Source organism: Pelophylax lessonae, assembly GCF_965119305.1.
Source record: "Pelophylax lessonae genome assembly, chromosome: 4".
NCBI classification, from domain to species: Eukaryota; Metazoa; Chordata; class Amphibia; order Anura; family Ranidae; genus Pelophylax; species Pelophylax lessonae.
This window is the reverse complement of record NC_138771.1, coordinates 535961803-535986983: the sequence shown is the minus strand read 5'-3', so window position 1 is coordinate 535986983 and position 25181 is coordinate 535961803. Positions and strand designations below refer to the sequence as shown.

The window sequence follows — 25181 nt, the reverse complement described above, 5'->3', positions numbered from 1 at the left end:
ATAGCGATTAGTGTAAAGATAAAATAAAATAAAAAAGACGAAAAAAAATTTGAAAGCGCCCTGTTCCTCCGAGCTCGCGTGCAGAATTGAACGCTTATGCAAGTCACGCCCACATATGTAAACGGTGTTCAAACCACACATGTGGGGTATCGCCACGATCGTTGGAGGGAGAGCAATAATACTAGTGCTAGACCACCTCTAACTGTAAACTGGCAGCCTGATTACATTTTTAAAACGCTGTCTTTTGAGATTTTTAATACCAAAGTTTGTCGCCATTCCGCAAGCGTGCGCAATTTTAAAGCATGACCTATTTGGTATTCATTTTCATGGCGTAGCATTATCTTTCACACTATATAGAAAAAAATCGGGCTAACTTTACTGTTTTCTTCTTTTTAAATTCAAAGTGTATTTTTCCCCCCAAAAATTGCATTTGTTATTGCTGCGCAAATATAATGTTTAGAGGTTCGAAGTGGTTTTCTAGCAAAAAATAGATATATTCTATATATAGATATATTCTGTATCTATCTACACACACACACACACACACACACACACACACACACACACACACACACACACACAAAATCTCTTGTGACAACTTTAGAAGAACATTCATTGCTAATACAGATTACAAATACTTTCTCAAATTAGAAAACCTACAGTTTTTTCTGACAGGGTTTACCCTTGTATTTTTAAGAAATAAACATGCTAGAATGGAGCAGTTCCAGGCAGAGCTGGAAAGAGGTGTAATGACAGTTACTGTGACAAAAAAAAAAGACTCCTGCCAAGTTAGTTGTAGTTTGAAGTCTTTTAACCACTTAGGGCTCTTTCACACGGAGCGGACCACATTGCGATCCGCTCCGGCACTTTTTTTTTTTTCCACAGAGCGGATGGCACTTGTGTCATCCGCTCCGTATGTCCGAATATCATCTCATCCGTTTGCGGATGATATACGGACATAATGTATGTCTATGGGCATTGCAGATGTCAGCAGATGACACCGCTGACATCCGATTTTGCATCCATTCCGTTTTTTTAAACGGAACAAAAATAGGGTTCTGTTCGTTCCAAAAAACGGAACAGAACTGAAAGGATGAAAATTGGATGTCAGCGGATGGTATTCCGCTGACATCCGCAATGCCATTGACATACATTATGTCCGTATATCATCCGCAAAAAAAATAGGATGATTTACGAACATGTGGAATGCCCGTGTGAAAGGGCCCTTAAGGACCAGGCCTATTTCTGACACTGAAATTAGTAATCTCAAAAAAAAATTCAAGGAACACTTTTTAATCAGAGTTATAGCATCAAGTCAATTAAAATCCTGGGATATTCCCTGCCAGTGTCATTATTGCAGTAACCGTGCATATTTTAAGGAGTCCCCCCCCCCCCCCCCCCCCAAAAAAAAAATGTCAGTTAGGGGTCCGATCTGTCCACCGCAATGTCGCAGTCCCACTAAAAATCGCAGATCGCCGCCATTACTAGTAAAAAAAAAAAAACAAAAACCATAAAAATGACAGAAATCTTTCCAGCAGTTAGTGGACGTGATAACTTTTGCTCGAACCAATCAAAATACGCTTATTGCAATTTTTTTTTTTTGTCATCCTGACATCCTCTAGTGGGCTCTGTGCTCCCTGCCCGGCACCATGGAGCTCGATTGCCGTTGAATACCACAATTAGCAGGTCTGCCACTGGCGCCCTGTACTTATCACAGATGAGAGCAGGTTCACCTCACCCTGAGAACATGTGACAGACGTGAAAGTGTTTGGAGAAGCTGTGGTGAACGCTATGCTGCCTGTAACCTCATTTTGCATAACTGGTTTGACGGTGGGTCAGTGATGGTCTGGGGAGGTCTTATCCATGGAGGGACACAGAGACCTCTACATGCTAGATAATGGCACCCTTACAGTCATTAGGTATCAGGATGAAATCCTTGGTCCCATTGTCAGACCCTACGCTGGTGCAGTGGGTCCTGGGTTCCTCCTGGTGCACGACCATGCCCAGCCCTATGCGGTGAAAGTATGCAGCTAGTTCCTGGAGGATGAGGGAATTGATACCATCAAATGGTCCCCATGCTCGCCTAACCTAAATCCAATAGAACACCTCTGTGACATTGTTTCTGTCCATTCAACACTGCCAGGTTGCACCTCAGTTTGTTCAGGAGCTTAGTGATGCCCTGGTCCAAATCTGGGAGTCAATAACCCAGGACACCATCAATCGTCTCAAAATGGACTAGCCTGTTCCATCATTTTTTCACTTGGATTTTCAGGGTGTCTTTGAATTCAGCCCTCTGTGGGTTGATAATTTACTTTTCCATCAAACGATGTGGCATCCTTTGCTTCCTAACACATTACCCAGTCCATATCAGTATAAATATCCAGCGTATTTTCCCCCATTAAGATCTGATGTGTTTTCAAAGTGTTCTTTTTAATTTTTTTGAGCAGTGTGTATATTCTGTGTGTGTGTGTGTATGTATGTATGTATGTATATGTGTATATACAGTGCCTTGCGAAAGTTTTCGGCCTTTTGCCACATTTCAGGCTTCAAACATAAAGATATAAAACTGTAATTTTTTGTGAAAAATCAACAAAAAGTGGGACATGAAGTGGAACGAAATTTATTGGATATTTCAAACTTTTTTAACAAATAAAAAAACTGAAAAAAGGCGTGCAAAATTATTCAGCCCCCTTAAGTTAATACTTTCTAGCGCCACCTTTTGCTGCGATTACAGCTGTAAGTCGCTTGGGGTATGTCTCTATCAGTTTTCCACATCGAGGGACTGAAATTTTAGCCCATTCCTCCTTGCAAATCAGCTCGAGCTCAGTGAGGTTGGATGGAGAACGTTTGTGAACAACAGTTTTCAGTTCTTTCCACAGATTCTCGATTGGATTCAGGTCCGGACTTTGACTCGGCCATTCTAACACCTGGATATGTTTATTTGTGAACCATTATATTGTAGATTTTGCTTTATGTTTTGGATCATTGTCTTGTTGGAAGACAAATCTCCGTCCCAGTCTCAGGTCTTTTGCAGACTCCATCAGGTTTTCTTCCAGAATGGTCCTGTATTTGGCTCCATCCATCTTCCCATCAATTTTAACCATCTTCCCTGTCCCTGCTGAAGAAAAGCAGGCCCAAACCATGATGCTGCCACCACCATGTTTGACAGTGGGGATGGTGTGTTCAGGGTGATGAGCTGTGTTGCTTTTACGCCAAACATAACGTTTTGCATTGTTGCCAAAAAGTTTGATATTGGTTTCATCTGACCAGAGCACCTTCTTCCACATGTTTGGTGTGTGTCCCAGGTTGCTTGTGGGAAACTTTAAACTACACTTTTTATGGATATCTTTAAGAAATGTCTTTCTTCTTGCCACTCTTCCATAAAGGCCAGATTTGTGCAGTATACGACTGATTGTTGTCCTATGGACAGAGTCTCCCACCTCAGCTGTAGATCTCTGAAGTTCATCCAGAGTGATCATGGTCCTCTTGGCTGCATCTCTGATCAGTCTTCTCCTTGTATGAGCTGAAAGTTTAGAGGGACAGCCAGGTCTTCGTAGATTTGCAGTGGTCTGATACTCCCATTTCAATATTATCGCTTGCACAGTGCTCCTTGGGATGTTTAAATCTTGGGAAATCTTTTTGTATCCAAATCCGGCTTTAAACTTCTCCACAACAGTATCTCGGACCTGCCTGGTGTGGTCCTTGTTCTTCATGATGCTCTGTGCTTTAAACGAACCTCTGAGACTATCACAGTGCAGGTGCATTTATACGGAGACTTGATTACACACAGGTGGATTCTATTTATCATCATTAGTCATTTAGGTCAACATTGGATTATTCAGAGATCGTCACTGAACTTCTGGGGGCTGAATAATTTTTCACGCCCAATTATTCAGTTTTTTTATTTTAACAAAGTTTGAAATATCCAAGATTGTGTCCCACTTGTTGATTCTTCACAAAAAATTACAGTTTTATATCTTTGTTTGAAGCCTGAAATGTAGCAAAAGGTCCCAAAGTTCAAGGGGGCCGAATACTTTCGCAAGTCACTGTGTGTGTGTGTATGTGTATGTGTGTGTGTATATATACAGTATATTCTAAGGGATATATGAGCTGCATGATTAATTGTTTAAAGATTGTGATCTCGATTCATCCCCCCACAAGATCTTAATTCATCATTTCCACAATTCATGTAACAAGTGCAGATGAGTTCCCTGCTCACAGCTGTAAAAAAAAAAAAAAAAGCAGGCGGAAATGTTTATCAACAACCTTTCTCAGTGCTGAAAGAGAGAGAAAAAGAAACCTTGCATCTTTCAGTTCATTTACAGACCAAAGGGCTCTTTCACACGGACGTTCCGTATGTCCGTATATCGCCCCATCCATTTACTTGGGGTCTCTCTCTCTCTCTCTCTCTGGGGTCCAAAAAGGCAGGTAACACTGAGGGGCGCTGTTGCGACTGGGGGATACAAAAAAAAAGAAAAAAAAAAGTTTTTTTTTTTCTTTGTCATTTTTTGTCGCTGGCAAATGTCTTGTATAATCATTGACCCTGCCGCATAGGTATCCCCACCTGATCCCCTCAAGGTGGCCGCAGGACCCTCCAGTACCCCACTTGTTTTTAATGCATTATCGGCAGTTTTGGAGTCTTTGGTATCCCGGGTGGAGGTGGCCTGTCAGGGACGGGGGTCAAGAAGCGACCCCCCGCCTACCCCTATTTTTTATCTGATACTTCAGATACGGATTCGGAGCTGGTCAATGCAGCTGCAGGTCCCTCTTATGGGGCTGTTGTCTCAGGTAATGTCTCCTCAGCAGTGAGGAGAACGTTTCTGCCTCCGCCATAGCATAAGAGTGGTGGATGCACTAGTTGTGTCCGTCCGGGAAACCTTTAGTCTTGAGGTTACACCGGCAGAGGTAGCGGAGACTGAGATTCCTTTTTGGTACTTGTTAGCCTACCAAAAGGGCGAAGGATTTTCCTTTACCCAAATGGGGTCGTTTTGAAACGAACCCCTGTTATTTCCTAACGCATGGCTAGGCGCTATCCGTTTGAGGAATCCCTCTTTAAAGGATAGACGGTACCACCTGCTGTCTTGCCACAGACTGTTAGGATAAAGAGGACCTCGTAACCAACGAGGACCTTCCCTTTCTGCTCATAAAGAGTTTGTTCGTTCCGCGAGGGCGGGCGATAAGGCGAAACCCCCCAAAGCCCCTTCAGAGGGTTTTTCAAAGGGCGCTGGTCGGCTAAACAAAAAGTCCGGCTCAGCCAAGCCTGAAGTATACAGCCTGATTCGCCCCTACCCATCTCTGGGGTGGGGGGATGTCTTCACCGGTTTCTGGATCCATGGCTTGCCAGAACCCCGGACTTAAGGGGTTCGCAAGGTCATACGGTCAGGATACAGGATCGAGTTTCGATCACTTCCACCGGTACGATTCTTCCCTTCTAACATTGAACGGTTTCAGGGGTTCTATTCGAACCTGTTCACAATGCCCAGGAAAGAGGGCAAGGTGCGTCCAATTCTGGACTTGTGGAAAGATGGAGTCCATCCGAACAGTGGTGGCCTCCCTGCATCAGGGGGAGTTCCTGGCGTCCATAGACATTTAGGATGCCTATCCTTATATCCCCATCATCGCAGGACATCAGCGTTTTCTTCGCTTTCCCAAAGATCATCCCTGGTTCCCAACAGGAGACTGAACTATCTGGGCCTAATGTTGGATACATCCTGGGCAAGAAAGTTTCTCCTTGTGGAGAAACTCCAGAAGGTTCAGTCAACGATTCGGATGTTGCTGTCTGTGAATTGGCTGGGACTGATGGTGGCCTTCTTAGAGGCAGTACCGTATACCCAGTCTCATACCCGAATTCTCCTGAAGGAGATTTTTTTTCTAATGGAATCAGAATTCCGATTTCCTGGCCAAAATCGGATCCGGTTGAGCGAGCGGACCAGGAAGTCTCCGATGCTCAACCAGGGGAAGTCATTCCTTCCGATAGCATCCAGGTTACCAATAGGGTATCGGAACTGAGAGCAATCAGATTTTGTCTGATTTACTGGACCGAGCAGCTCTAGAGCAGCCCGATTCGGATCCAATCGCACTATGCCACGGTCGTGACTTATGTCAAGAAAGGGGCACTTAGAGTGTCCTGGTGGCCATCGAAACGACTAGCATCTTTCATTGGACGGAACGGTTTGTTCCGAATCTCCCCGCAGTGTTCACTCCGGGGGTGGGAAATCGGCAGGCAGATTATTTCAGCCATCAGATTCTGGATCAAGGGGTATGGCCTCTTCATCCAGAGGTTTTTCACTAGCTGTCCCTTCATTGGGGCACCCCGGATGTGGATCTGTTGGCACCTTGGCTCAACAGGAAGGTGTGGAGGTTTGTAGCTCGCACCCGCGATCCTCTAGCGGACGCAGCAGAAACGCTGATCGCCCAGTGGGAGCAGTATCAGCTACGGCATGCCTTCCATCCTCTCAAGTTACTGCGGGAACTTCTTCGCAGGATAGAGGTGGAGGGAATTCCAGTTATTCTGGAAATTCCGGACTGACCTCGTCGAGCCTGGTACGCCGACTTGGTGAGGGAGTGTCAGCTTCAGTTATTCCTACCTCTAGTTAAAGCAAGGAAAGCGACTTCCAGCACATGGAAGTCTTATATTGCGTGGTGTGAATCTTTTGGATTTCCCCCACATACCTATTCGGTGACCCGAATCTTGGTCTGTCTGCAACAAGGGGTTGAGCAGAAACTGTCCTTGAGCACTATCAAGGGTCAGGTTTCGGCGTTAGCAATCTTCTTTCAGAAACCTTTGGCTAATCATTCCTTGGTGCTGAATTTCATCCAGGGGGTGCGACATATGGCTCCGCCAGTGCGCGCACCCTTACCGCCTGGGATCTTAATTTAGTGTGGTCGGGTTCTTCAGAAACTTCTCTTTGAAGATATTGGGGAGATTCCCTTGCTTACATTATCCCAGAAGGTGGCCTTCTTGGTGGCCATTACTTCTGCACGCAGGGTGTCAGAACTGGCCGCATTATCTTGACGTTCCCCATATCTGGTGGTTCATAGGGATAAGGTGGTTCTTCTTCCAGATCCATCCTTCCTTCCTAAGTGGTTTTCAGAGTTTTCATCTGAATAAAAATATTGTTACCTTCCCCGTGTCCTAAGACTAGCCATCCTTGGGAGTTTGCATTACACTCCTTGGATGGGGTTCAGAAGGATACACTTGACTACTATGAACTTGTTTTCGTAAGACGGACTCACTTTTTGTGATCATGGATAGCCCTTGAAGGGGGTTGCCTGTGTCTGCCGCGACCATATCTAGATGGACCAGTCAGACGGTGGTACAGGCTTATTCTATTAAGGGTCGGAATCATCCGTTCCCTGTTAAGGCGCACTCTACTCGGGCGCCTAGTGTCTCCTGGGTCTTCCGCCATCAGGCGTCAGCGATCCAGGTTTTCAAGGCGATGACTTGATCGTCGGTTCATACCTTTACAACATTTTATAAAGTTGATGTGATGGCATCGTCAGATGCCTCTTTTGGCCACAAGGTTCGGCAGGCCGCAATCTGAGGAGACTGGTTGGTCTACCTCAAGGGTTTGTTGGGTGTTTCACTTAGGTCTCATCTTTTTGCTCGATGAGTCCTTGATGCTTCTGGTTGGCTCCGGTTGGGCCTTCTGGATTTTGATTTCTGTTATCCCACCCCTCATGTGTGGTACTGCTTTAGGACGTCCCGAGTTGTTGTTAATCAACGAGGACTACGTCTGTCAATGAGCGACAGAGAAAAATGGATTTTTGTAAAATCTTACCGTAAAATCCTTTTCTCTTAAGCTCATTGACAGACGTAGTACCCGCCCCTCTGTTTTTGAGTTGGGTTGGGTTAAAATTCTCTAAACACTGCTTTGTGACATAACTGATTTGCTGTAGCAGGAAGTGAGAGGATATACCCTCTGGGACTGCCCCTAGGGTGTGGCCAGAACGTTTTCTTTCCTGTCTAGTCCTACTCCTGTAGAGGGCAGTATAACCCGAGTTGTTGTTAATCAACGAGGACTACGTCTGTCAATGAGCTTAAGAGAAAAGGATTTTACGGTAAGATTTTACAAAAATCCATTTTTTTTTGTTTAATTGTTCCTCTGTTTAACCCCTTATTAACTTTTAATTTACTCTAATCAGCCTTATTAACTCCTTATTCTCCTCAATTTTTATTATTTTGCTTCTATTTTGTTTTTCTTTTTTCTAAACTATTGATAATTAAAACTTTTTTTTTGTTTGCTTTATTTATTAAATATTTTTACACATTTCACATTGAAAAAAGCCCAAAATAAAAAAAAAATAATAATTTGTAAAAACTTTTTAATGCTTTGTGCCATTGCTGACAGCTTGATTGTAAACAATAAAATTGTGATTGGTATCGGTGAGTACTAAAAAAAAAAAAGACCCTAATATATAACGTAATGGTAATTTTTAATTTTTTTTTCTTTACACATTACATTATTTTTCATTACATTTCTTTTAAGTTTGATTGAAGCAAAGAGCATTATGTCTTATTTTATTGCCATCTTGTTTGATAAACTAATGTTCAGGGATTGTAAATCTATAAAGTAAAGAATCATGAGAGAATCTTTATTCTAACCCAAAAAATGTTTGATTCTCACTCTATTCAGAATCGTGCAGCTCTAATAAATAAATAAATATATATTTTGTGTGTGTATGTATGTATGTATATGTATATGTATATATGTATATATATGTGTGTGTGTGTGTGTGTGTGTGTGTGTGTGTGTGTATATATATATATATATATATATAATCTAGTGCAACTAGAAATGAACAAATGTGCTTTAATATATGGTACAGGGTGACTGCTACTGTTATCTGCTGCCGTTCAGCTTTTGAATAATGTTAAAAGTCCATACCATTTACTGGCCTTATTGAAAATCCTGTGTGTGTCCATGGAAGGCTGGCAGCAGGAAAATGAAGTTTAGTCTTACTGCTTGTTGTGTGAGAACTTTACTATATTTATTCACATCTGGAAAATCACATATTTCTTTTACAATTTTCGTGGCAAGCCAGCTCACCAACATTCTTCCTTATCACAGGTGCCTTGAATGGCTTCTCAACAACCTAATGACTCATCAAAGTGTTGACCTGTTTAAAGAGCTCAGGTATGAGACCGATGACCTGTATTTTATTTAAAGTCTTTCTATGCCTCAGGGTTCTATCTGGGATCTATATTTCTGCTTATTTGCATTATTATTTGTATTGATTGAAATGGGTATTTTCTCTGCTTCTTCTAAAGACCTGCCTGCACCTTTTATGGTTCCTCATTATGTTATTGAGCATTCTCCTAACCTTTGGGCATAAATGCCAAGCAAAACTCTGGTGTCTCTGATCTTTCTGCCTCTAGACTATTGGGTTTTTTCCCCTTGGAATTAAAATGCTAAGTTTTTTTTTTTTTGTTTTTTTTTCTATTTTAAACACTTGTGGTTAGTTTTGTTCAGCCTGTAGCGTGCTAGAGTCTTGCTTTGGTTAACTTTTCTACACAGGATTATAGCTGTCAGTTATCTATTTGATTTTACAGACACTGGCATGGTTTCTACTCTTTTAGAATTGTCATCATGCATTGTGATCCCTGTTGTAAAGAACTTGAGTGCATCCCATGACTCTAGGTAAATACCAAAAGTTCAGCAGACTAATTGTCTCGGCCATCTGTTGAAGTCTGTGCCCTCATCTACAAATGGCAGATGCACACATTTTTCTCATCACTGGTCAGGAATTATGAATGTTTTCTGTATTTAAACTAACTGTCCAAATCCATGGGAATTCAAATAAAATTGCCCCTCCCCCCATCCCCAATTTTTTATTTTTTCTTGCAGCTAAAAATCCCCTAATTCTTTAACCTAGAGGCTAGTCTTAAGCTGGACATACATGGATTAAAATTCAGCCGGTTCAGCAGGGACCAGACAAATTTCAATCGATGTGTGTGCAGAGTTTTTATGTAAAATGTATCTTATCAATTGACTTCTGTACAGCTGCCCCAAGTTTTGTGCTCGATCAGCGATGCCAGCAGTGCTGATCAGTGTGTTGGGACACCAGAGAAGTCTCCTAGCAGTCAGAGTACAAAGGCACAGCGGGAGGATTCCCCCATTCTCCATGTGTGGATGAGGAAATCAAGTCATTTTGCATTTAACCCACTGATTGACTGAAAAAAAAATGAATCCTTTACGGGCCAGCCTTGGGTCACTTTCTTACCGATGATTATAACTGTTTCTGTGGGAATGTATGCAAATTAATTCTATACCAAACTCATTAATCCAAGTTTCTATGGAGCTGGCCTAATGCACAGGGGCACAATCCTGCTGGAAAACACAAGTACCTTCTCATAACTGGTTAGGTAAAGCATACATTTGGCTATATTCCTTTTTTTTTTTTTTAATTCTGTAGAATTAACAATACATTAATTTGTTCTGGAAATGTTATCCTATCCTCCATAATAATTAGCTGTCCAGAGACAGGTAATAAAAATCATAAAAGGTCTGAGGGATAAAGCCTATATCAAGAGAGACTTCAGGAACTTAATATGTACAGCCTGGAGGAAAGCAGGGAAAGGGGAGACATGATTGAAACCTTTTAAAGTGGTCCCACTTTAATTTTACCTATATGTAAGCCTATATTAAGGCTTTACCTATAGGTGCTGTAAATATCTCCTAAACATGCACCGTTTAGGAGATATTTGCAGTGCATGCAGCCGATGACGTCATCGGCGCATGCGCTCTGAAGAAACGGCCGCCCGTGCCGTTTCTTCAGAGCCCAGTGCCGTGACTGGTGGCTCCCGCGCGCATGAACTGGAGTGATGTCACGCGGCTCCGGCCAGTAATACTGCCGGAGTCCGCGGACCCGGAAAGAAGACGGGTGAACATGGATGTGGCCAGCAGCATGGACATCGTGGGCTTCGTTGGAGGTAAGTGTCACATAATGTGCTAGTATGTGATGCATACTAGCATATTATGCATTTACTTTGCAGGGAAGAAAAAAAAAAAAACATTTTGAGGAATTTACTTCCTCTTTAAATGCAAGGGGCTGAATAAGGTTCACCAGGGCAGTTTTTTTCAATATGAATCAAAAGCAAGAACATGGGGACATGACCTCAAACTAACTGGAGAAATAATTCAAAGGGTAGTGGTGCGCTTCAGGGATTGGCTCTAATGGATCTCTATTTGGGTTGGTGGCAGTGATGTGTACAATTCTTGCTTTAAAGGTGCTCCGCGTGATAAATATAATATTTATGTTTTTAGGTGATGAAAGTGCAGGTGTATTAATCAAATCAGTCAATATCAAGGTTTTCTTAAAATAAATAAATATATGAGTACGGTGTGTATCAATGGATAAATAAATAAATATCAGAGTGCTACTTCTTTACCAGTGATATCAATAAATAAATTATATAAATCCAGTGTTGGTCTTCAATCTGATTCATAAACAGTAAAACACATATATATTGTGCTCAAAATAAAGTGCTACATGCAATTTTCTATTAAAACGGTGCTAGAAAAGATGTCTGTGAATAATTCAATTGTAATTCTTCAGATATAAATATTTAAATGAAATAGTCCAAAAGAAAAAAATTATATAGAGAACATCCAAAATAGCTTGTGTGAATACGTTCCTCGCTTATATCCGTGCTTCACTCATGCAATTAAGTGACTAAGATCTCTTTCACCTTGTGTGTCACCTCTGAGTGCTCTAGCCTCTCACCTTATAGGCAAGATCAATTTGCCTTTGGTATCTATCCAAGCTCAACGATAGACTCAATTTCTCTCAATCCAGGTCCTTTCTTACTTAGTGGAGCTGCTTTCTTGGATCCCTCTAAATGTTTGTCTTGATCGTTTTTTGTACTATCCTCTTTGTCCGATCTTTAGTGTGCCTCAGAGACAAAGACAGCAACTTTGTTTTTATAAGTCCTCCACTGGAGGACTTATAAAAACAAAGTTGCTGTCTTTGTCTCTGAGGCACACTAAAGATCGGACAAAGAGGATAGTACAAAAAACGATCAAGACAAACATTTAGAGGGATCCAAGAAAGCAGCTCCACTAAGTAAGAAAGGACCTGGATTGAGAGAAATTGAGTCTATCGTTGAGCTTGGATAGATACCAAAGGCAAATTGATCTTGCCTATAAGGTGAGAGGCTAGAGCACTCAGAGGTGACACACAAGGTGAAAGAGATCTTAGTCACTTAATTGCATGAGTGAAGCACGGATATAAGCGAGGAACGTATTCACACAAGCTATTTTGGATGTTCTCTATATAATTTTTTTCTTTTGGACTATTTCATTTAAATATTTATATCTGAAGAATTACAATTGAATTATTCACAGACATCTTTTCTAGCACCGTTTTAATAGAAAATTGCATGTAGCACTTTATTTTGAGCACAATATATATGTGTTTTACTGTTTATGAATCAGATTGAAGACCAACACTGGATTTATATAATTTATTTATTGATATCACTGGTAAAGAAGTAGCACTCTGATATTTATTTATTTATTTATTTATCCATTGATACACACCGTACTCATATATTTATTTATTTTAAGAAAACCTTGATATTGACTGATTTGATTAATACACCTGCACTTTCATCACCTAAAAACATAAATATTATATTTATCACGCGGAGCACCTTTAAAGCAAGAATTGTACACATCACTGCCACCAACCCAAATAGAGATCCATTAGAGCCAATCCCTGAAGCGCACCACTACCCTTTGAATTATATCATTTACTGCTTTAGTATCAGTCCCAGTGGCGCTGCAGCAGGGAGTCTCTGGCCACCTCAGACAGCGCAGGGATCACACACACCCCCTGTTTAACTGGAGAAATGTTCAAAACTAATTCTAGTAATAAGTATTTTGCTCAAAGGGTAGTTTTAATCTTATAATAAAATACTGCTTTGAGAATAATGGAGAGATTTATGTGGTTTGAATGGTTGTTTTTTGGTTTACTATTTCTGACAGCTCCTGATGTGCAGTCTTGGTTATCATACTAAAACAAAGTCTTGGTGGTGTATTTTACTGCCAGGCTGAAAAAATGTGTTTTGTTTTTTTTGTGAAGTAATAAAGTCTGTGCCAACAAATTTGATTATCTCCCAGTGCCCAAACCACATTCTTGGATGTAGATGCTTTTCTGTTTGCTCGAGGCAGCCTTTTCTCTCATGTTTCTGATTATTTTCAAAGAAACCGAACAGTGTGTTGCTGCAAAGGTGCCTGCGCAGGTGTAAAAAGGATTCTATAACTGTTGGTTGTCAGCTGTATCTTTTCCTTTTCTAAGCTGCACTAGATGAGATTTCATATGATTCTTTACTGTAATTGTCACCAGCTATATCTCTAAGCTGAACATGGGCAGAATTTTATAACTTGTTCCACAAATAGCAGAACATAGAAATGAAACACATTATCTTATTTCAAAGTTTTCCTGGAAGCCAAAGTCTCTCCTACTCGTGGTAGCGCATATACTCTCTATTATCTCTACATTCCTTTAGGAGTCATCCAGAGGAGGGCAAAAAAAAAAAAAAAAAACTTTATGAAGCATGGCCCAAGTACTATAGATCAGGGTCTATATCAGGCATGTCCAACCTGCGGCCCGGAAACCGCAGGCAATGCGGCCCACTGCCCCCTGACAATTTTTTATTTTTTGTTGGGGAGGAATGAAGTCGGGTCAGGGGCATGGCCACAGCAACTTACAACTAACGGTAGGCAGAGGCTTCCTCAGAGGGGAGGGGGGGCGAGCATGTGCGGTGTTTGACTCCTACCACCATGACCACTTCAAATCACTGAAGTGGTCATGGTGGTTAGTGTTCCTTTATTATCTCTCAGAAGACGTAAGCCTCTGTATACTGATTCCATTTCATTTGATCATCCTCTAGTTGTGTTAAATTAGTGCGGGGGGAGGGGAGGCAGCACGGGAAGCGCGCGGCGGCATTTTATTACTTATATACCTTAACTATAGTATATATTTTATATGCGGCCCGAGAAAATTTCTCTACACGTAATGTGGCCCAGAGAAGCCAAAAGGTTGGACACCCATGGTCTATATAGTATAGTAGCTGCTTGGTTATTGTGACAACACCTTTAAAAGGGGAGTGGTTCATGGGGTATCACTACCTTGTAATTTATGAAGATGTCCGGTGTTTGATATTTTTAGTTTCTGCTGCTATAAATCTGCCCTATGAGACCCGAAAGATAAAGCCACACTGCTGCAGATGGGGCATGGCACTGGAACGATACAAGTATTGGGAAGGCGGGTAAGCACACCGGTAGTGAAATGTTTTTTTACCATAATTCGTTTAGTGAATTAAGGTGCAAAAACCTTGTCACTTTAGAACCACTTAAAGGATAAGTTCACCTTTAAACTGCTCGGCTGTGCAGGGCATCACCCACACAACCACGTCATTCATACAGAGTTCTGTGTATGAATAAAATACAAGTCCTGACATCCTTTTGAAGCTGTAGTTTTCAATGAACTACCACAGCGCTGTTGAGCAAGACCGCTCACACTGACAGTCTGCAGGAGACCTGCATGGCATTAGCAATTTGCTGATCGCTGGTGCAATGATTTCCAGGCTCCAAAAAAAATTCACTTTTTTTTTTTTTTTACCTGCAAAATAAATTGAGCATTTATGATTTTCTTTTAAAAAGTGAACTTTATCCTTTTAACTAAAGCTGGCCATACAAATGAGGTAGATGGAAGAATCCCCCTGCCTTATAAATGGGGTTGGGACCATCAGTTGTGTTGTGCAGAAGTCAGGTGGATACACAGCTGATAGTCCTACAGAATAGACTGTTAGAATTTGTATTATGGCAAGAAAAAAGCAGCTAAGTACAGGAAAACGAGTGGCCATCATTACTTTAAGAAATGAAGGTCAGCCAGTCCAAAAAATTGGGAAAACTTTGAAAGTGTCCCCAAGTGCAGTCACAAAAACCATCAAGCGCTACAAAGAAACTGGCTCACATGCGGACCGCCCCAGGAAAGGAAGACCAATAGTCACCTCTGCTGCGGAGGATAAGTTCATCCGAGTCACCATCCTCAGAAATCGCAGGTTAACAGCAGCTCAGATTAGAGAACAGGTCAATGGCACATGGAGTTCTAGCAGCAGACACATCTCTAGAACAACTGTTAAGAGGAGACTGTGTGAATCAGGCCTTCATGGTAGAATATCTGCTAGGAAACCACTGCTAAAGAGAGGCAACAAGCAGAAGAGACTTGTTTGGGCTAAAGAACACAAGGAATGGACATTAGACCAGTGGAAATCTGTGCTTTGGTCTGATGAGTCCAAATTTGAGATCTTTGGTTCCAACCACTGTGTCTTTGTGCGACGCAGAAAAGGTGAACGGATGGACTCTACATGCCTGGTTCCCACCGTGAAGCATGGAGGAGGAGGTGTGATGGTGTGGGGGTGCTTTGCTGGTGACACTGTTGGGGATTTATTCAAAATTGAAGGCATACTGAACCAGCATGGCTACCACAGCATCTTGCAGCGGCATGCTATTCCATCCGGTTTGCGTTTAGTTGGACCATTTATTTTTCAACAGGACAATAGCCCCAAACACACCTCCAGGCTGTGTAAGGGCTATTTGACCAAGAAGGAGAGTGATGGGGTGCTGTGCCAGATGACCTGGCCTCCACAGTCACCGGACCTGAACCCAATCGAGATGGTTTGGGGTGAGCTGGACCGCAGAGTGGAGGCAAAAGGGCCAACAAGTGCTAAGCATCTCTGGGAACTCCTTCAAGACTGTTGGAAGACCATTTCAGGTGACTACCTCTTGAACCTCATCAAGAGAATGCCAAGAGTATGCAAAGCAGTAATCAAAGCAAAAGGTGGCTACTTTGAAGAACCTAGAATGACATATTTTCAGTTGTTTCACACTTTTTTGTTATGTATATAATTCAACATGTGTTAATTCATAGTTTTGATGCCTTCAGTGTGACTCTACAATTTTCATAGTCATGAAAATAAAGAAAACTCTTTGAATGAGAAGGTGTGTCCAAACTTTTGGTCTGTACTGTACATACATATAATATATATATATATTAGCACAGTAAAACTGCAGGAAAGGGAAGGGCACTGGGGGACAAACTAATGTGACTATATTTTATTTTGCATTGTATCAGTGTGTTTGGTGTGTTTTTACATTTGAATTTGCGTTTTATATCATTTTGTTCAGTGTAATTTGTCAATCTTCAAACAATTTGTCCAGTATTTGAAAGTTAAAGCCAAAAAGAAAGAGTTCCTGCGAGCTACCTCTCACTATTTAGATTTTTAAAATGCCGCAAACACCTCACTTCTCATAAAAAGCGTGTATAATCCAAAATGTAAAAATCTGTTGCGCAGAGTAAAAATCTATAAAATATAATAAATATCTTCAATAAATGCCTGATGCGTTTAAAGTTCAAATGGGTGTAACCCTAATAATCCTAATTAATATAAATATCTGATATAAATAATCTATAGAACGTGAACAATGATCCAGTGAATATTTCAAAAAATCAATATTATATAAATATACTCAGTAAATCCCCTAAATTTTCTTTTTTTTTCCATAAGAAATTTTTATTGAGTTTTAAATAGAAAACATACATAATATACATTATACATAAGTACAAAAGCATGGAATGTATACACAAATAAAGAAGAGTGAATGGTAAGATAACACAGACTTGGAATAACATGGCAAAAATTAAGTGGAATAAACATCTTCGTTATAACAGTGGGTTCATGGAGAGTAGTCATACAGATAACATGGCCACGAGTCTGTCTAATCTGAATATCGGGGTTACCTGAGGCAGGGGGCCATATTAGTTAAGGATATGCGTGGGGAAGGAAACATGTGCCACAGCGGCACCATTAACTGGGAGGTGCTATCCATGGTGTACACAGGGCAAGGGTTGAATATGGCCGGGATGCAAGCTAGTACCCACTAATTATCGGATAGGTAATCAATTTTTACCAAGAAGAGGAGACAAACAGACAAACAACAGAATGGGTGGGAATGATGGGGATGGGGGAGAGGAGGGGGAGATTGAGAAAGAACGTGAAGGGAGGGGAGGAGGGGGAAGAAGCAAGGGATGTAGAGGGGGGTGAGTGGGGGTTAAGGTAAAGAAAAGAGGGCAAGCGGGGATGAAAAGGAACAGTATATGATCAAAAGTGTATCAATTAAATCATGAAGTGTTGTCTTTGGTTTCCATAATCGAATTGTAAGTGGCGGTATCCTTGAATCTGATCCAATCTATCCATAGGGCTGAAAACTTGTGGATTTGATCATTTGAAATGCTGATTAATTCCTCCATTTCCTCAATTCTATTGAGTCTAAGGAACCATTCCCTAGAAGATGGAATGGAGGTTGATTTCCAATGGCATGGCAGGCATAGTTTAGCAGCAGTTAGCATGTGACGGGCAAGGATCGGCCTGGGTGTGTTTTGAGTGGCTGGGACGTGGTTGAGAAGAAAATGGCCAGGGGTCAGGGGAAGATCATAAGACGTGACCTCACGCACCAACCTGCGAACCATCTCCCAGAAAGGCTGGATATTGGGGCAGGACCACCAGATGTGGAGCATGGATCCGGTTTCCTGACGGCACCTCCAACAGGTGTCGGGAACCCCAGGTTGAAATTTATGAATTCTATCTGGCGTCCTGTACCAACGCGTTAGGATTTTATATCCATTTTCCTGGGTGGTGACGTTAATAGAGGCCCGGTGAACCGAGCGGCACATAGTTTCCCAGTCCTTTTCAGAAAGGGAGAGTTGGAGGTCACGGGACCAGGCTTGCGCAAAGGGGGCCAGAGCGACTGGAGGAGCGTCGAGTAGGTGGCCATAGAGTTCCGAAATCAAGTGTCGCTGTGGTTTGGCGCGGATGCTGATAGCTTCCAAAGGGGTCGGGGGTCTCGACCAATCGCTAGAGGTAGCTGAGGTAGTAAGAAAGTGTCGAATCTGGAAATAGGACCAGAGTGGGAGAGTGTATGGTGTTATGGAGCGATTAATCTCTTCCCAGGAGAGGAGATTTCCATCTTTGAAAAAACAGTGAGCAAGTATTTCCTGATGAGGCCAATTGTGTCGAAGGAAATTAAGTGAATTGCCAGGTGGAAATGCGGGGTTCATCCTCAAAGAGGTCAAGGGGCCAACCCGCGGGTTGATCCGGAGCTTTTTGCGCCACTTGTCGTGGACCAGGAGCGGAGGTCCAATTAGGGGGTGACATTTAAGAGATGGGGGAACGGAAGAGAAGGGCGTCCAAGCCAGTAAGTGAAGCGGGATTTCTGAAAAGGAATTTTCAAGATTCACAACCAGTTTGCTGGAGGAGTGAAGATTCCAGTCCAGAAGTCTGGTCAGGATGCATGCCTTGTGATAGGTCTGTAAGTCCGGGAGGCCCAGGCCGCCTTTGTGTTTAGGGGCCGTCAGGCGGGTGAGTTTGATCCTGGGAGGTTTCCCATCCCACAAAAATTTAGAACTGGTAGTCCGAAGGGTCGTGAAGAATGAAGCCGGGAGTTGAATGGGAGCCGCCTGGAATAGATACAACAGTCTGGGAAGGATAGACATCTTGAGTAGTGCGGCCCTGCCAACCCACGAAACGCGTATATTCTTCCACGCCCGTAGGTCGCTGCAAATAGATGTCAGTAAGGGTTTATAATTGGTGTCAAAGAGGGATTCAAGGCGGCGGGGTATGTGTATGCCCAGATAGGGGATGGACGCTGGTGCCCATATGAAAGGAAAATTAGTTTTGCATCTCTGCAGGTCCACATCAGGTAGAGTGACATTCAGGGCCATGGATTTGGAGTAATTGACTTTAAGATTTGAAAGGGAGTGAGAGTGCAAGGTTTTGAAGCAAGTTTGGCAGGGAGACGTGCGGGTGGGAAAGAAAAAGTAGCATATCATCCGCGAAGGCTGCTACCTTGTGAGTGTTGTCACCTATCGGGATTCCACGTATGTTGGGGTTCGAGCGGATCATATTTAAAAAGGATTCCAGAGAGAGTACAAAGAGGATGGGGGACAGGGGGCAGCCCTGCCGTGTACCATTGGAAAGGTGAAAGGCGTCCGACAGGTGGCCATTAACCCGTACTCGGGCTACCTGATTGGTGTATAGAGCGCGTATACTCAGTAGCATTCTCTCTCGCAATCCCATGGATGCCAGCATAGAGGAGAGATAGTCCCAGGCCACTCTGTCGAACGCCTTTTCAGCGTCCAGGGAGAGAAAGAAACTGGGGAGGTTATGGGAGGTAAGCCAGTGGTGAACGTTAAGTGCCCTAGTGGTGTTGTCCCGCGCCTCCCTCCCCGGGATGAACCCAACTTGGTCCAAAGAGACCAGGGAAGGAAGGAGCGGGACAAGCCGGTTGGCCAAAATCTTGGCATAAAGTTTAGCATCTACATTTAGAAGGGAGATGGGACGATAGCTGGAAACTAGCGTCTCGTCCTTACCTTCCTTAGGGATCACTGTAATGTAGGCTTCTAAAAGCGACGTGGATTGATGCTGGGATTCTGCAAGACTCCTAAAGGCTCTAACAAAGTGAGGTTTGAGTATGTCCTCAAAGGCCCGAAAGTATAGGAGGGGAAGACCATCAGGTCCAGGTGCTTTGCCCGGCTTCATCTCGCGTAGAGCTCTAGTGAGCTCTTCGGTGGTGATGGGAGATTCAAGAGCTTCTGCGTCTTGGGTGGATAGGGGGGATAAGCCATGAGATTTGAAAAAATTCTCGAGTTGAGATGTTCTTGATGCAGTCTGGGTAAGACTGCCAGGAGCTGGGGAGAGGTTGTATAGGCCCTTATAAAATTCCTCGAATTGACGGGCGATAGCCTCATTAGAGGAGTGGAGATTGCCCGCCGAATCTCTGATGGTATAGATGGAGGCGAGATTAGTTTTAGGGCGGGAGGCCCGGGCTAGAAGACGACCACTTTTATTACCCTGCTCGTAAAACACTTTACGGCTAAGGACAAGTCTACGATGTGCTTGGAGGCCTAATAGTTCTTTCAAGCGCGAACGGGTCTCAAATAGTTCTGACGCGGCTGTTTGGGCATGGGAGCGTTTGTGAGCCGTCTCGAGGACGGTAAGTCGGGAATATAGGTCTTGAAGTTCGCGTTGGCGTTCTTTTTTCAGGGATGCTGCTATTGCTAGGAGTTCGCCTCTAATTACGCACTTATGTGCTTCCCATTGAACAAGAGGTGTGGTGTCCGGAGTGTCGTTAATCTCGAAATATTCCCTAAGTTTAGACTGCAGGCTGGAGAGAACTGGCCCATCTTTGAGGAGCGAGGGGTTCAATCTCCACGTTTTGGACTTTGTGACAAGTTCAGGGAATCGGAGCGTCATGGTTATAGGACTATGATCTGAGAGGATCCTAGGTTCAATAGTGGCAACCCGAAAGGAATGGTAGGTCTGTTTGTGAAAGAAAAATGTAGTCGATTCTTGAAAATTTGGAGTGGGGGGCGGAGAAGAATGTGTAGTCCCTATCGTTAGGGAATAGCGTCCTCCAGGAATCATGAAGATGCAAGGATCGAAGTTGAAGGTGAATTTGGCGCAGTGCCCGGAATGGCAGCACTGAGGCATCGGTTGATGAATCTAGGAGGGGATTGAGAGGGGCGTTAAAATCTCCTCCAAATATCAAGAGCCCGGTAGTAAAGTCTGCAAGTTCCTGGCATACTGTTCGGAAAAAAGGCACTTGTTTGGTATTTGGCGCGTATATATTGGCTAGGGTCACTGGTCGAGAGTTAAGGTGGCCTTTAACAAAGAGGAATCTGCCCTCTGGATCCGATCTAACGTCCAGAGGCTTGAAGTCGACTTGTTTAGCAAGTAAGATAGAAACTCCACGCGATTTGGAACCTTCAGAAGTAGCATGAAACGCTGTAGGGAAGTGCTTATTAGAGAAGGAGAGCGGATCACCCGTTTTGAAATGAGTTTCCTGCACTAATACTATTTGGGCCCGCAAACGTGAGGCTTCGGCTAGAAATTGTGAGCGCTTTTCAGGAACGTTCAATCCCTGGGCATTGGACGAAAGAATCTTGATAGTGCGTTGCGTTTTGGTTATGGCAGGGGCAGGCATGATGACGTCCACTCAAAAAGGAAGACAAATCAGGGAGTATGAGAGGGTGTATCAGAGGGGGAAAGGAACGAGGCAGAGGGAGGAAGAGATAAAAAGGGGTGATAAGGGATGAGGGGGAGAGGAGATATGTAGGGGGGACCAGAATGGAGACAAGGGGAGAGAGGGAAAGGGGGGAACGGGGGGATAATGTGAGGAGGGTCGGGAAGGAGGAGGCTGGAGAAAAACACAAGGAAAAAGAGAGCAAATAAGGTCCCCTAGCTTCCCTCTATCAGCAAATCGGAATGACCAGCCGCTAGAGGAGGGGTAGGGGGGAAAGACACAAAGTGTCGCAGGTCAACAGACAGTATAAACTGCTGTTGAGGTGGGGAACAATAGTCTGGATACGATCCCAAGTTAGGCATGGGACGGCTCCGCACTGGGGATCAGCAGAGCATGTGTAGTAAATGGCGGTGGGTGCCGCAATCAGTGAGACTGAGAGGGTCATTAGGTGTATTAAAGTGGTAGCCTGAGGTGGGTAATACCGAATACCCAACAATAAACAAGTTTCAAACAGTGTATTAGACAGAGAGAAAAAAAAAAAAAAAAGAGAAAAAAAAAAAGAACCTGAAGTGTGGTACAGCGTAAACACAGGGGAGAAAGCTGGTAACAATAGCTGTAACAGATAGGTTGTATCCTGGGAAGAGGACAACAAGGTCAACATCTTAGCTTGCCTGTGCATGAAGTAAACAGTTAGTGAATTAACGGTAGGTACTCTCGAGCCGATTCAGTCCCCCGTCCCCGTTTATGTGGCCTAATGGGAAGTCAGGGTCGGTCTGTGTCAGTCTCGGGAGTGGTATCTGGAGGGGGATTGTTGGTGTCCACAAGCTTAGTTAAAAAGGGGGAGATGTTGGTTTGGAAGGGAGATTGTAGGTATTCCGGGAGGTGAGGAAGGCGATTATATCGTGGGGAGCATCATCAGTCTGGTCGGGCGGTATGAGTTGTATAGGTAGGGGGAGGTAGTCACAGGAAACCGTAGGATGAGAGGGGGAGTGGAGAATGAGGATCCTGGGGAGGAGGTATAGTCGTCATTAATGAGGAGGGAGGGGGATTAGGAGGGACCGCGACCAACAGTTCAGTGTCCAGAGCTACTCATCATACCATAAATAACATTCCTATGAAATACTGCATCTCAATCACTTTTGTCATCAAGGTGTGGTCGTAGCAAGAATACATGCAAAGTTTAGGCAGTTTGAGGCAAATCAAAGCAACTCATCTCCCTTCCCCCCCATGTACCGTATATACTCGAGTATAAGCCGAGTTTTTCAGCACATTTTTTTGTGCTGAAAACGTCCCCCTCGGCTTATACTCGAGTCAAGGAAAAAAATGTCCTCTCCGACGGGTTTAAGGTTTAAAAATGGCGCCGCCCATCGCATACATGTTACCGCGCACGCGCCGCCGCCGCTCGTGTAATTTCGGCTATTCCCGGCGCCGCTCGGGAGAGGCCGGGAATAGCCGAAAGTATACGAGCGGCGGCGGCGCGTGCGCAATGACGTGTCGGCCCTGGGCGGCGCCATTTTTAAAATGAAGGCGCCTCTGGAACAGGTAAGTGAAACAGCTTCACTACCTGCCATGGGCTGCGGGCACACTACGAGGGATGCAGTGCTGCGGGCATGGTCCACATGTACCATGCCCACAGCACTGCATCTCCTGTAGTATGCCCACAACCCCGGATCCTCTAGTACCATGCCAGTACCCTGCAATCTCCTGCACCATGCCAGTACCCTGCAATCTCCTGCACCATGCCAGTACCCTGCATTCTCCTGCACCATGCCAGTACCCTGCATTCTCCTGCACCATGCCAGTACCCTGCAATCTCCTGCACCATGCCAGTACCCTGCAATCTCCTGCACCATGCCAGTACCCTGCATTCTCCTGCACCATGCCAGTACCCTGCAATCTCCTGCACCATGCCAGTACCCTGCAATCTCCTGCACCATGCCAGTACCCTGCAATCTCCTGCACCATGCCAGTACCCTGCAATCTCCTGCACCATGCCAGTACCCTGCATTCTCCTGCACCATGCCAGTACCCTGCATTCTCCTGCACCATGCCAGTACCCTGCATTCTCCTGCACCATGCCAGTACCCTGCAATCTCCTGCACCATGCCAGTACCCTGCATTCTCCTGTACCATGCCAGTCACCCTGCATTCTCCTGCACCATGCCCGCCGCCCTGCATTCTCACCCTAGGCTTATACTCGAGTCAATGATTTTTCCCATCTTTTTGTGGTAAAAGTAGGGGTCTCGGCTTATACTCGGGTCGGCTTATACTCGAGTATATACGGTAATAGCAATTACTGACAAAATAAAGGCGGCATAAGCTAATGACAAGACAGCATGTAGGTTAAACATTAAGTAACTAGAATAATCTTAATGGGAAACCTGTAGCAGCCAGTGGTGATGTATGGAAAATGCCATCCATGGGGCTTGCAGTGAACACCGAGGTACGTGGAGCAATGTCAGTTAGGTTAGTAGTTCTGAGTCCTCAGAAGCGCTGAATCAAGATGATAAAACCTGTGGAGAATCAAGGGGAGAGGAAAACAAGGGGGGATATCGGGGGGAAAGGGGATCAGTGACACATCCGTGGGCGATGTATAGGAGGGATCGAATGACCAAGAAGGGGGGTGGGGGGTGAAATGTGGACATCAGAGTCTATGGAGCAGTCTAAATCAGTAAGGGTGTCGCCTGCCAACTGACAGAGGAAAATGGATCAGAAGGGGCAGCGAGGACTGGGGGTTGTAGCTGGATAGATTCACAATGACAAAGTCCAGAGCAGGGGGGGGGTATAAGGTGTATGGAGGGGTAGGACCAAGGGGGGAATGGGACAAGAGTACCTTTAAGGAAGTTTCAGTCAGGCATCAGCGATCAGCTGGAGAGTTCAGAGCTTCAGCTTCTCCCGTTGGCGGGCTGGCGATCGAAGAGGACTTGAGCGACGATCATCTCTGGAGCGCATGGGAGTAGCATCGTGGTGCAAATGGCGTCTTCTGCGTTGTCTGCTTCTCTGTGCTTTAGGGGTATTGGAGGCGGTAACTGAGATCCAGGGGTCTGGTGTGTAGAACTCTCCATACCAGTCGGGCAGATCCATCACAGGAATGTCAAAGGCATCGCAGAAAGCAGGTATGTCATCAGGGATTTTTAAGGATGCGGACCTGCCCCGAAAGGTAGCAAAGAGGCAAAATGGAAAGCGCCACCTGTACGTGATACCTCTGGTGCGGAGAGCTTCTAGTAGGGGGCGTAGGGCTCTGCGATTTTGCAGAGTGATGGGCGAGAGGTCCTGGAAGAGTTTCAGCTCAGTCCCCTCAAACTGTACGCGATCCCGGCCCCTCGCTTTTCTGAGAATTGCTTCTTTAAGGGGGTAGCTCACCAGGCAGCAGATCACATCGCGAGGTGGATCGGAGTCTCCCGCTCGGGGGCGCAGGGCCCGGTGTGCCCTCTCGAAATCGATCGGGGTATCCGCCGGTCTCTCGAGGAGGTCATTGAAGATGGTTGTTAGCGAGGTGGTCAAGTCGGGGGGTTCCACAGACTCCGGGAGGCCCCGCAAGCGGATATTATGCCTCCTTCCCCGATTGTCCAGATCCTCAAGGTGGCGGTTTATCTCGATGAGGTGGGATGTGTACAGGTCCGTGCCCCTCTGGAGCTGCTTGATGGCGGCCGCATGAGTGGCAGAGGCCTTCTCCGTGACGTCCAGTCTGGCGGTCACTGAGCGTAGTTCTGCAGTGAGTTCCGATATAGCAGAGCCCTAGGTGGATTTAATGTCCGCGGCCACATTTTGAAGATCCGTGAGGCTCGGAAGGGGTACTGCGGTGGTCGGCTGAGCCTGGGATCCGGAGGCGATAGAGGGTTGCGCCATGGGAGAGCTGGGCGCGGGAGCCGGGGAGGCCGCACGCTGGCTGTTCTTCTGCGTGCGGAAGATGGCTGGGATGTTTCCCGTGAGTTGGGTCTCCTGATCAGGCATCGCCCGGCTGGCTGAGGCACTGCGACCCGATCTGAGCATGATTTGGAGGTTGAAGGCACCCGAAAAGGTGTTTAGTAGATCCCCAGTGCGTGGAGCCGAGCTAACATGCGGCCATTCGAGTCCGGTATCCCCTAAATT

The 25181-nt window shown here is 44.6% G+C and overlaps 1 protein-coding gene across 1 annotated transcript in view; it reads left to right on the top strand.

Annotated features, from left to right (window-relative positions):
- The window catches only part of GMCL1 (germ cell-less 1, spermatogenesis associated), a 295564-nt gene that overhangs the window by 127572 nt on the left and 142811 nt on the right, over positions 1-25181 (top strand). The window contains exon 7 of the mRNA XM_082254811.1: positions 9072-9137. Coding sequence (XP_082110937.1) covers positions 9072-9137 — 66 coding nt within the window. The remainder of the gene's footprint in view (positions 1-9071; positions 9138-25181) is intronic.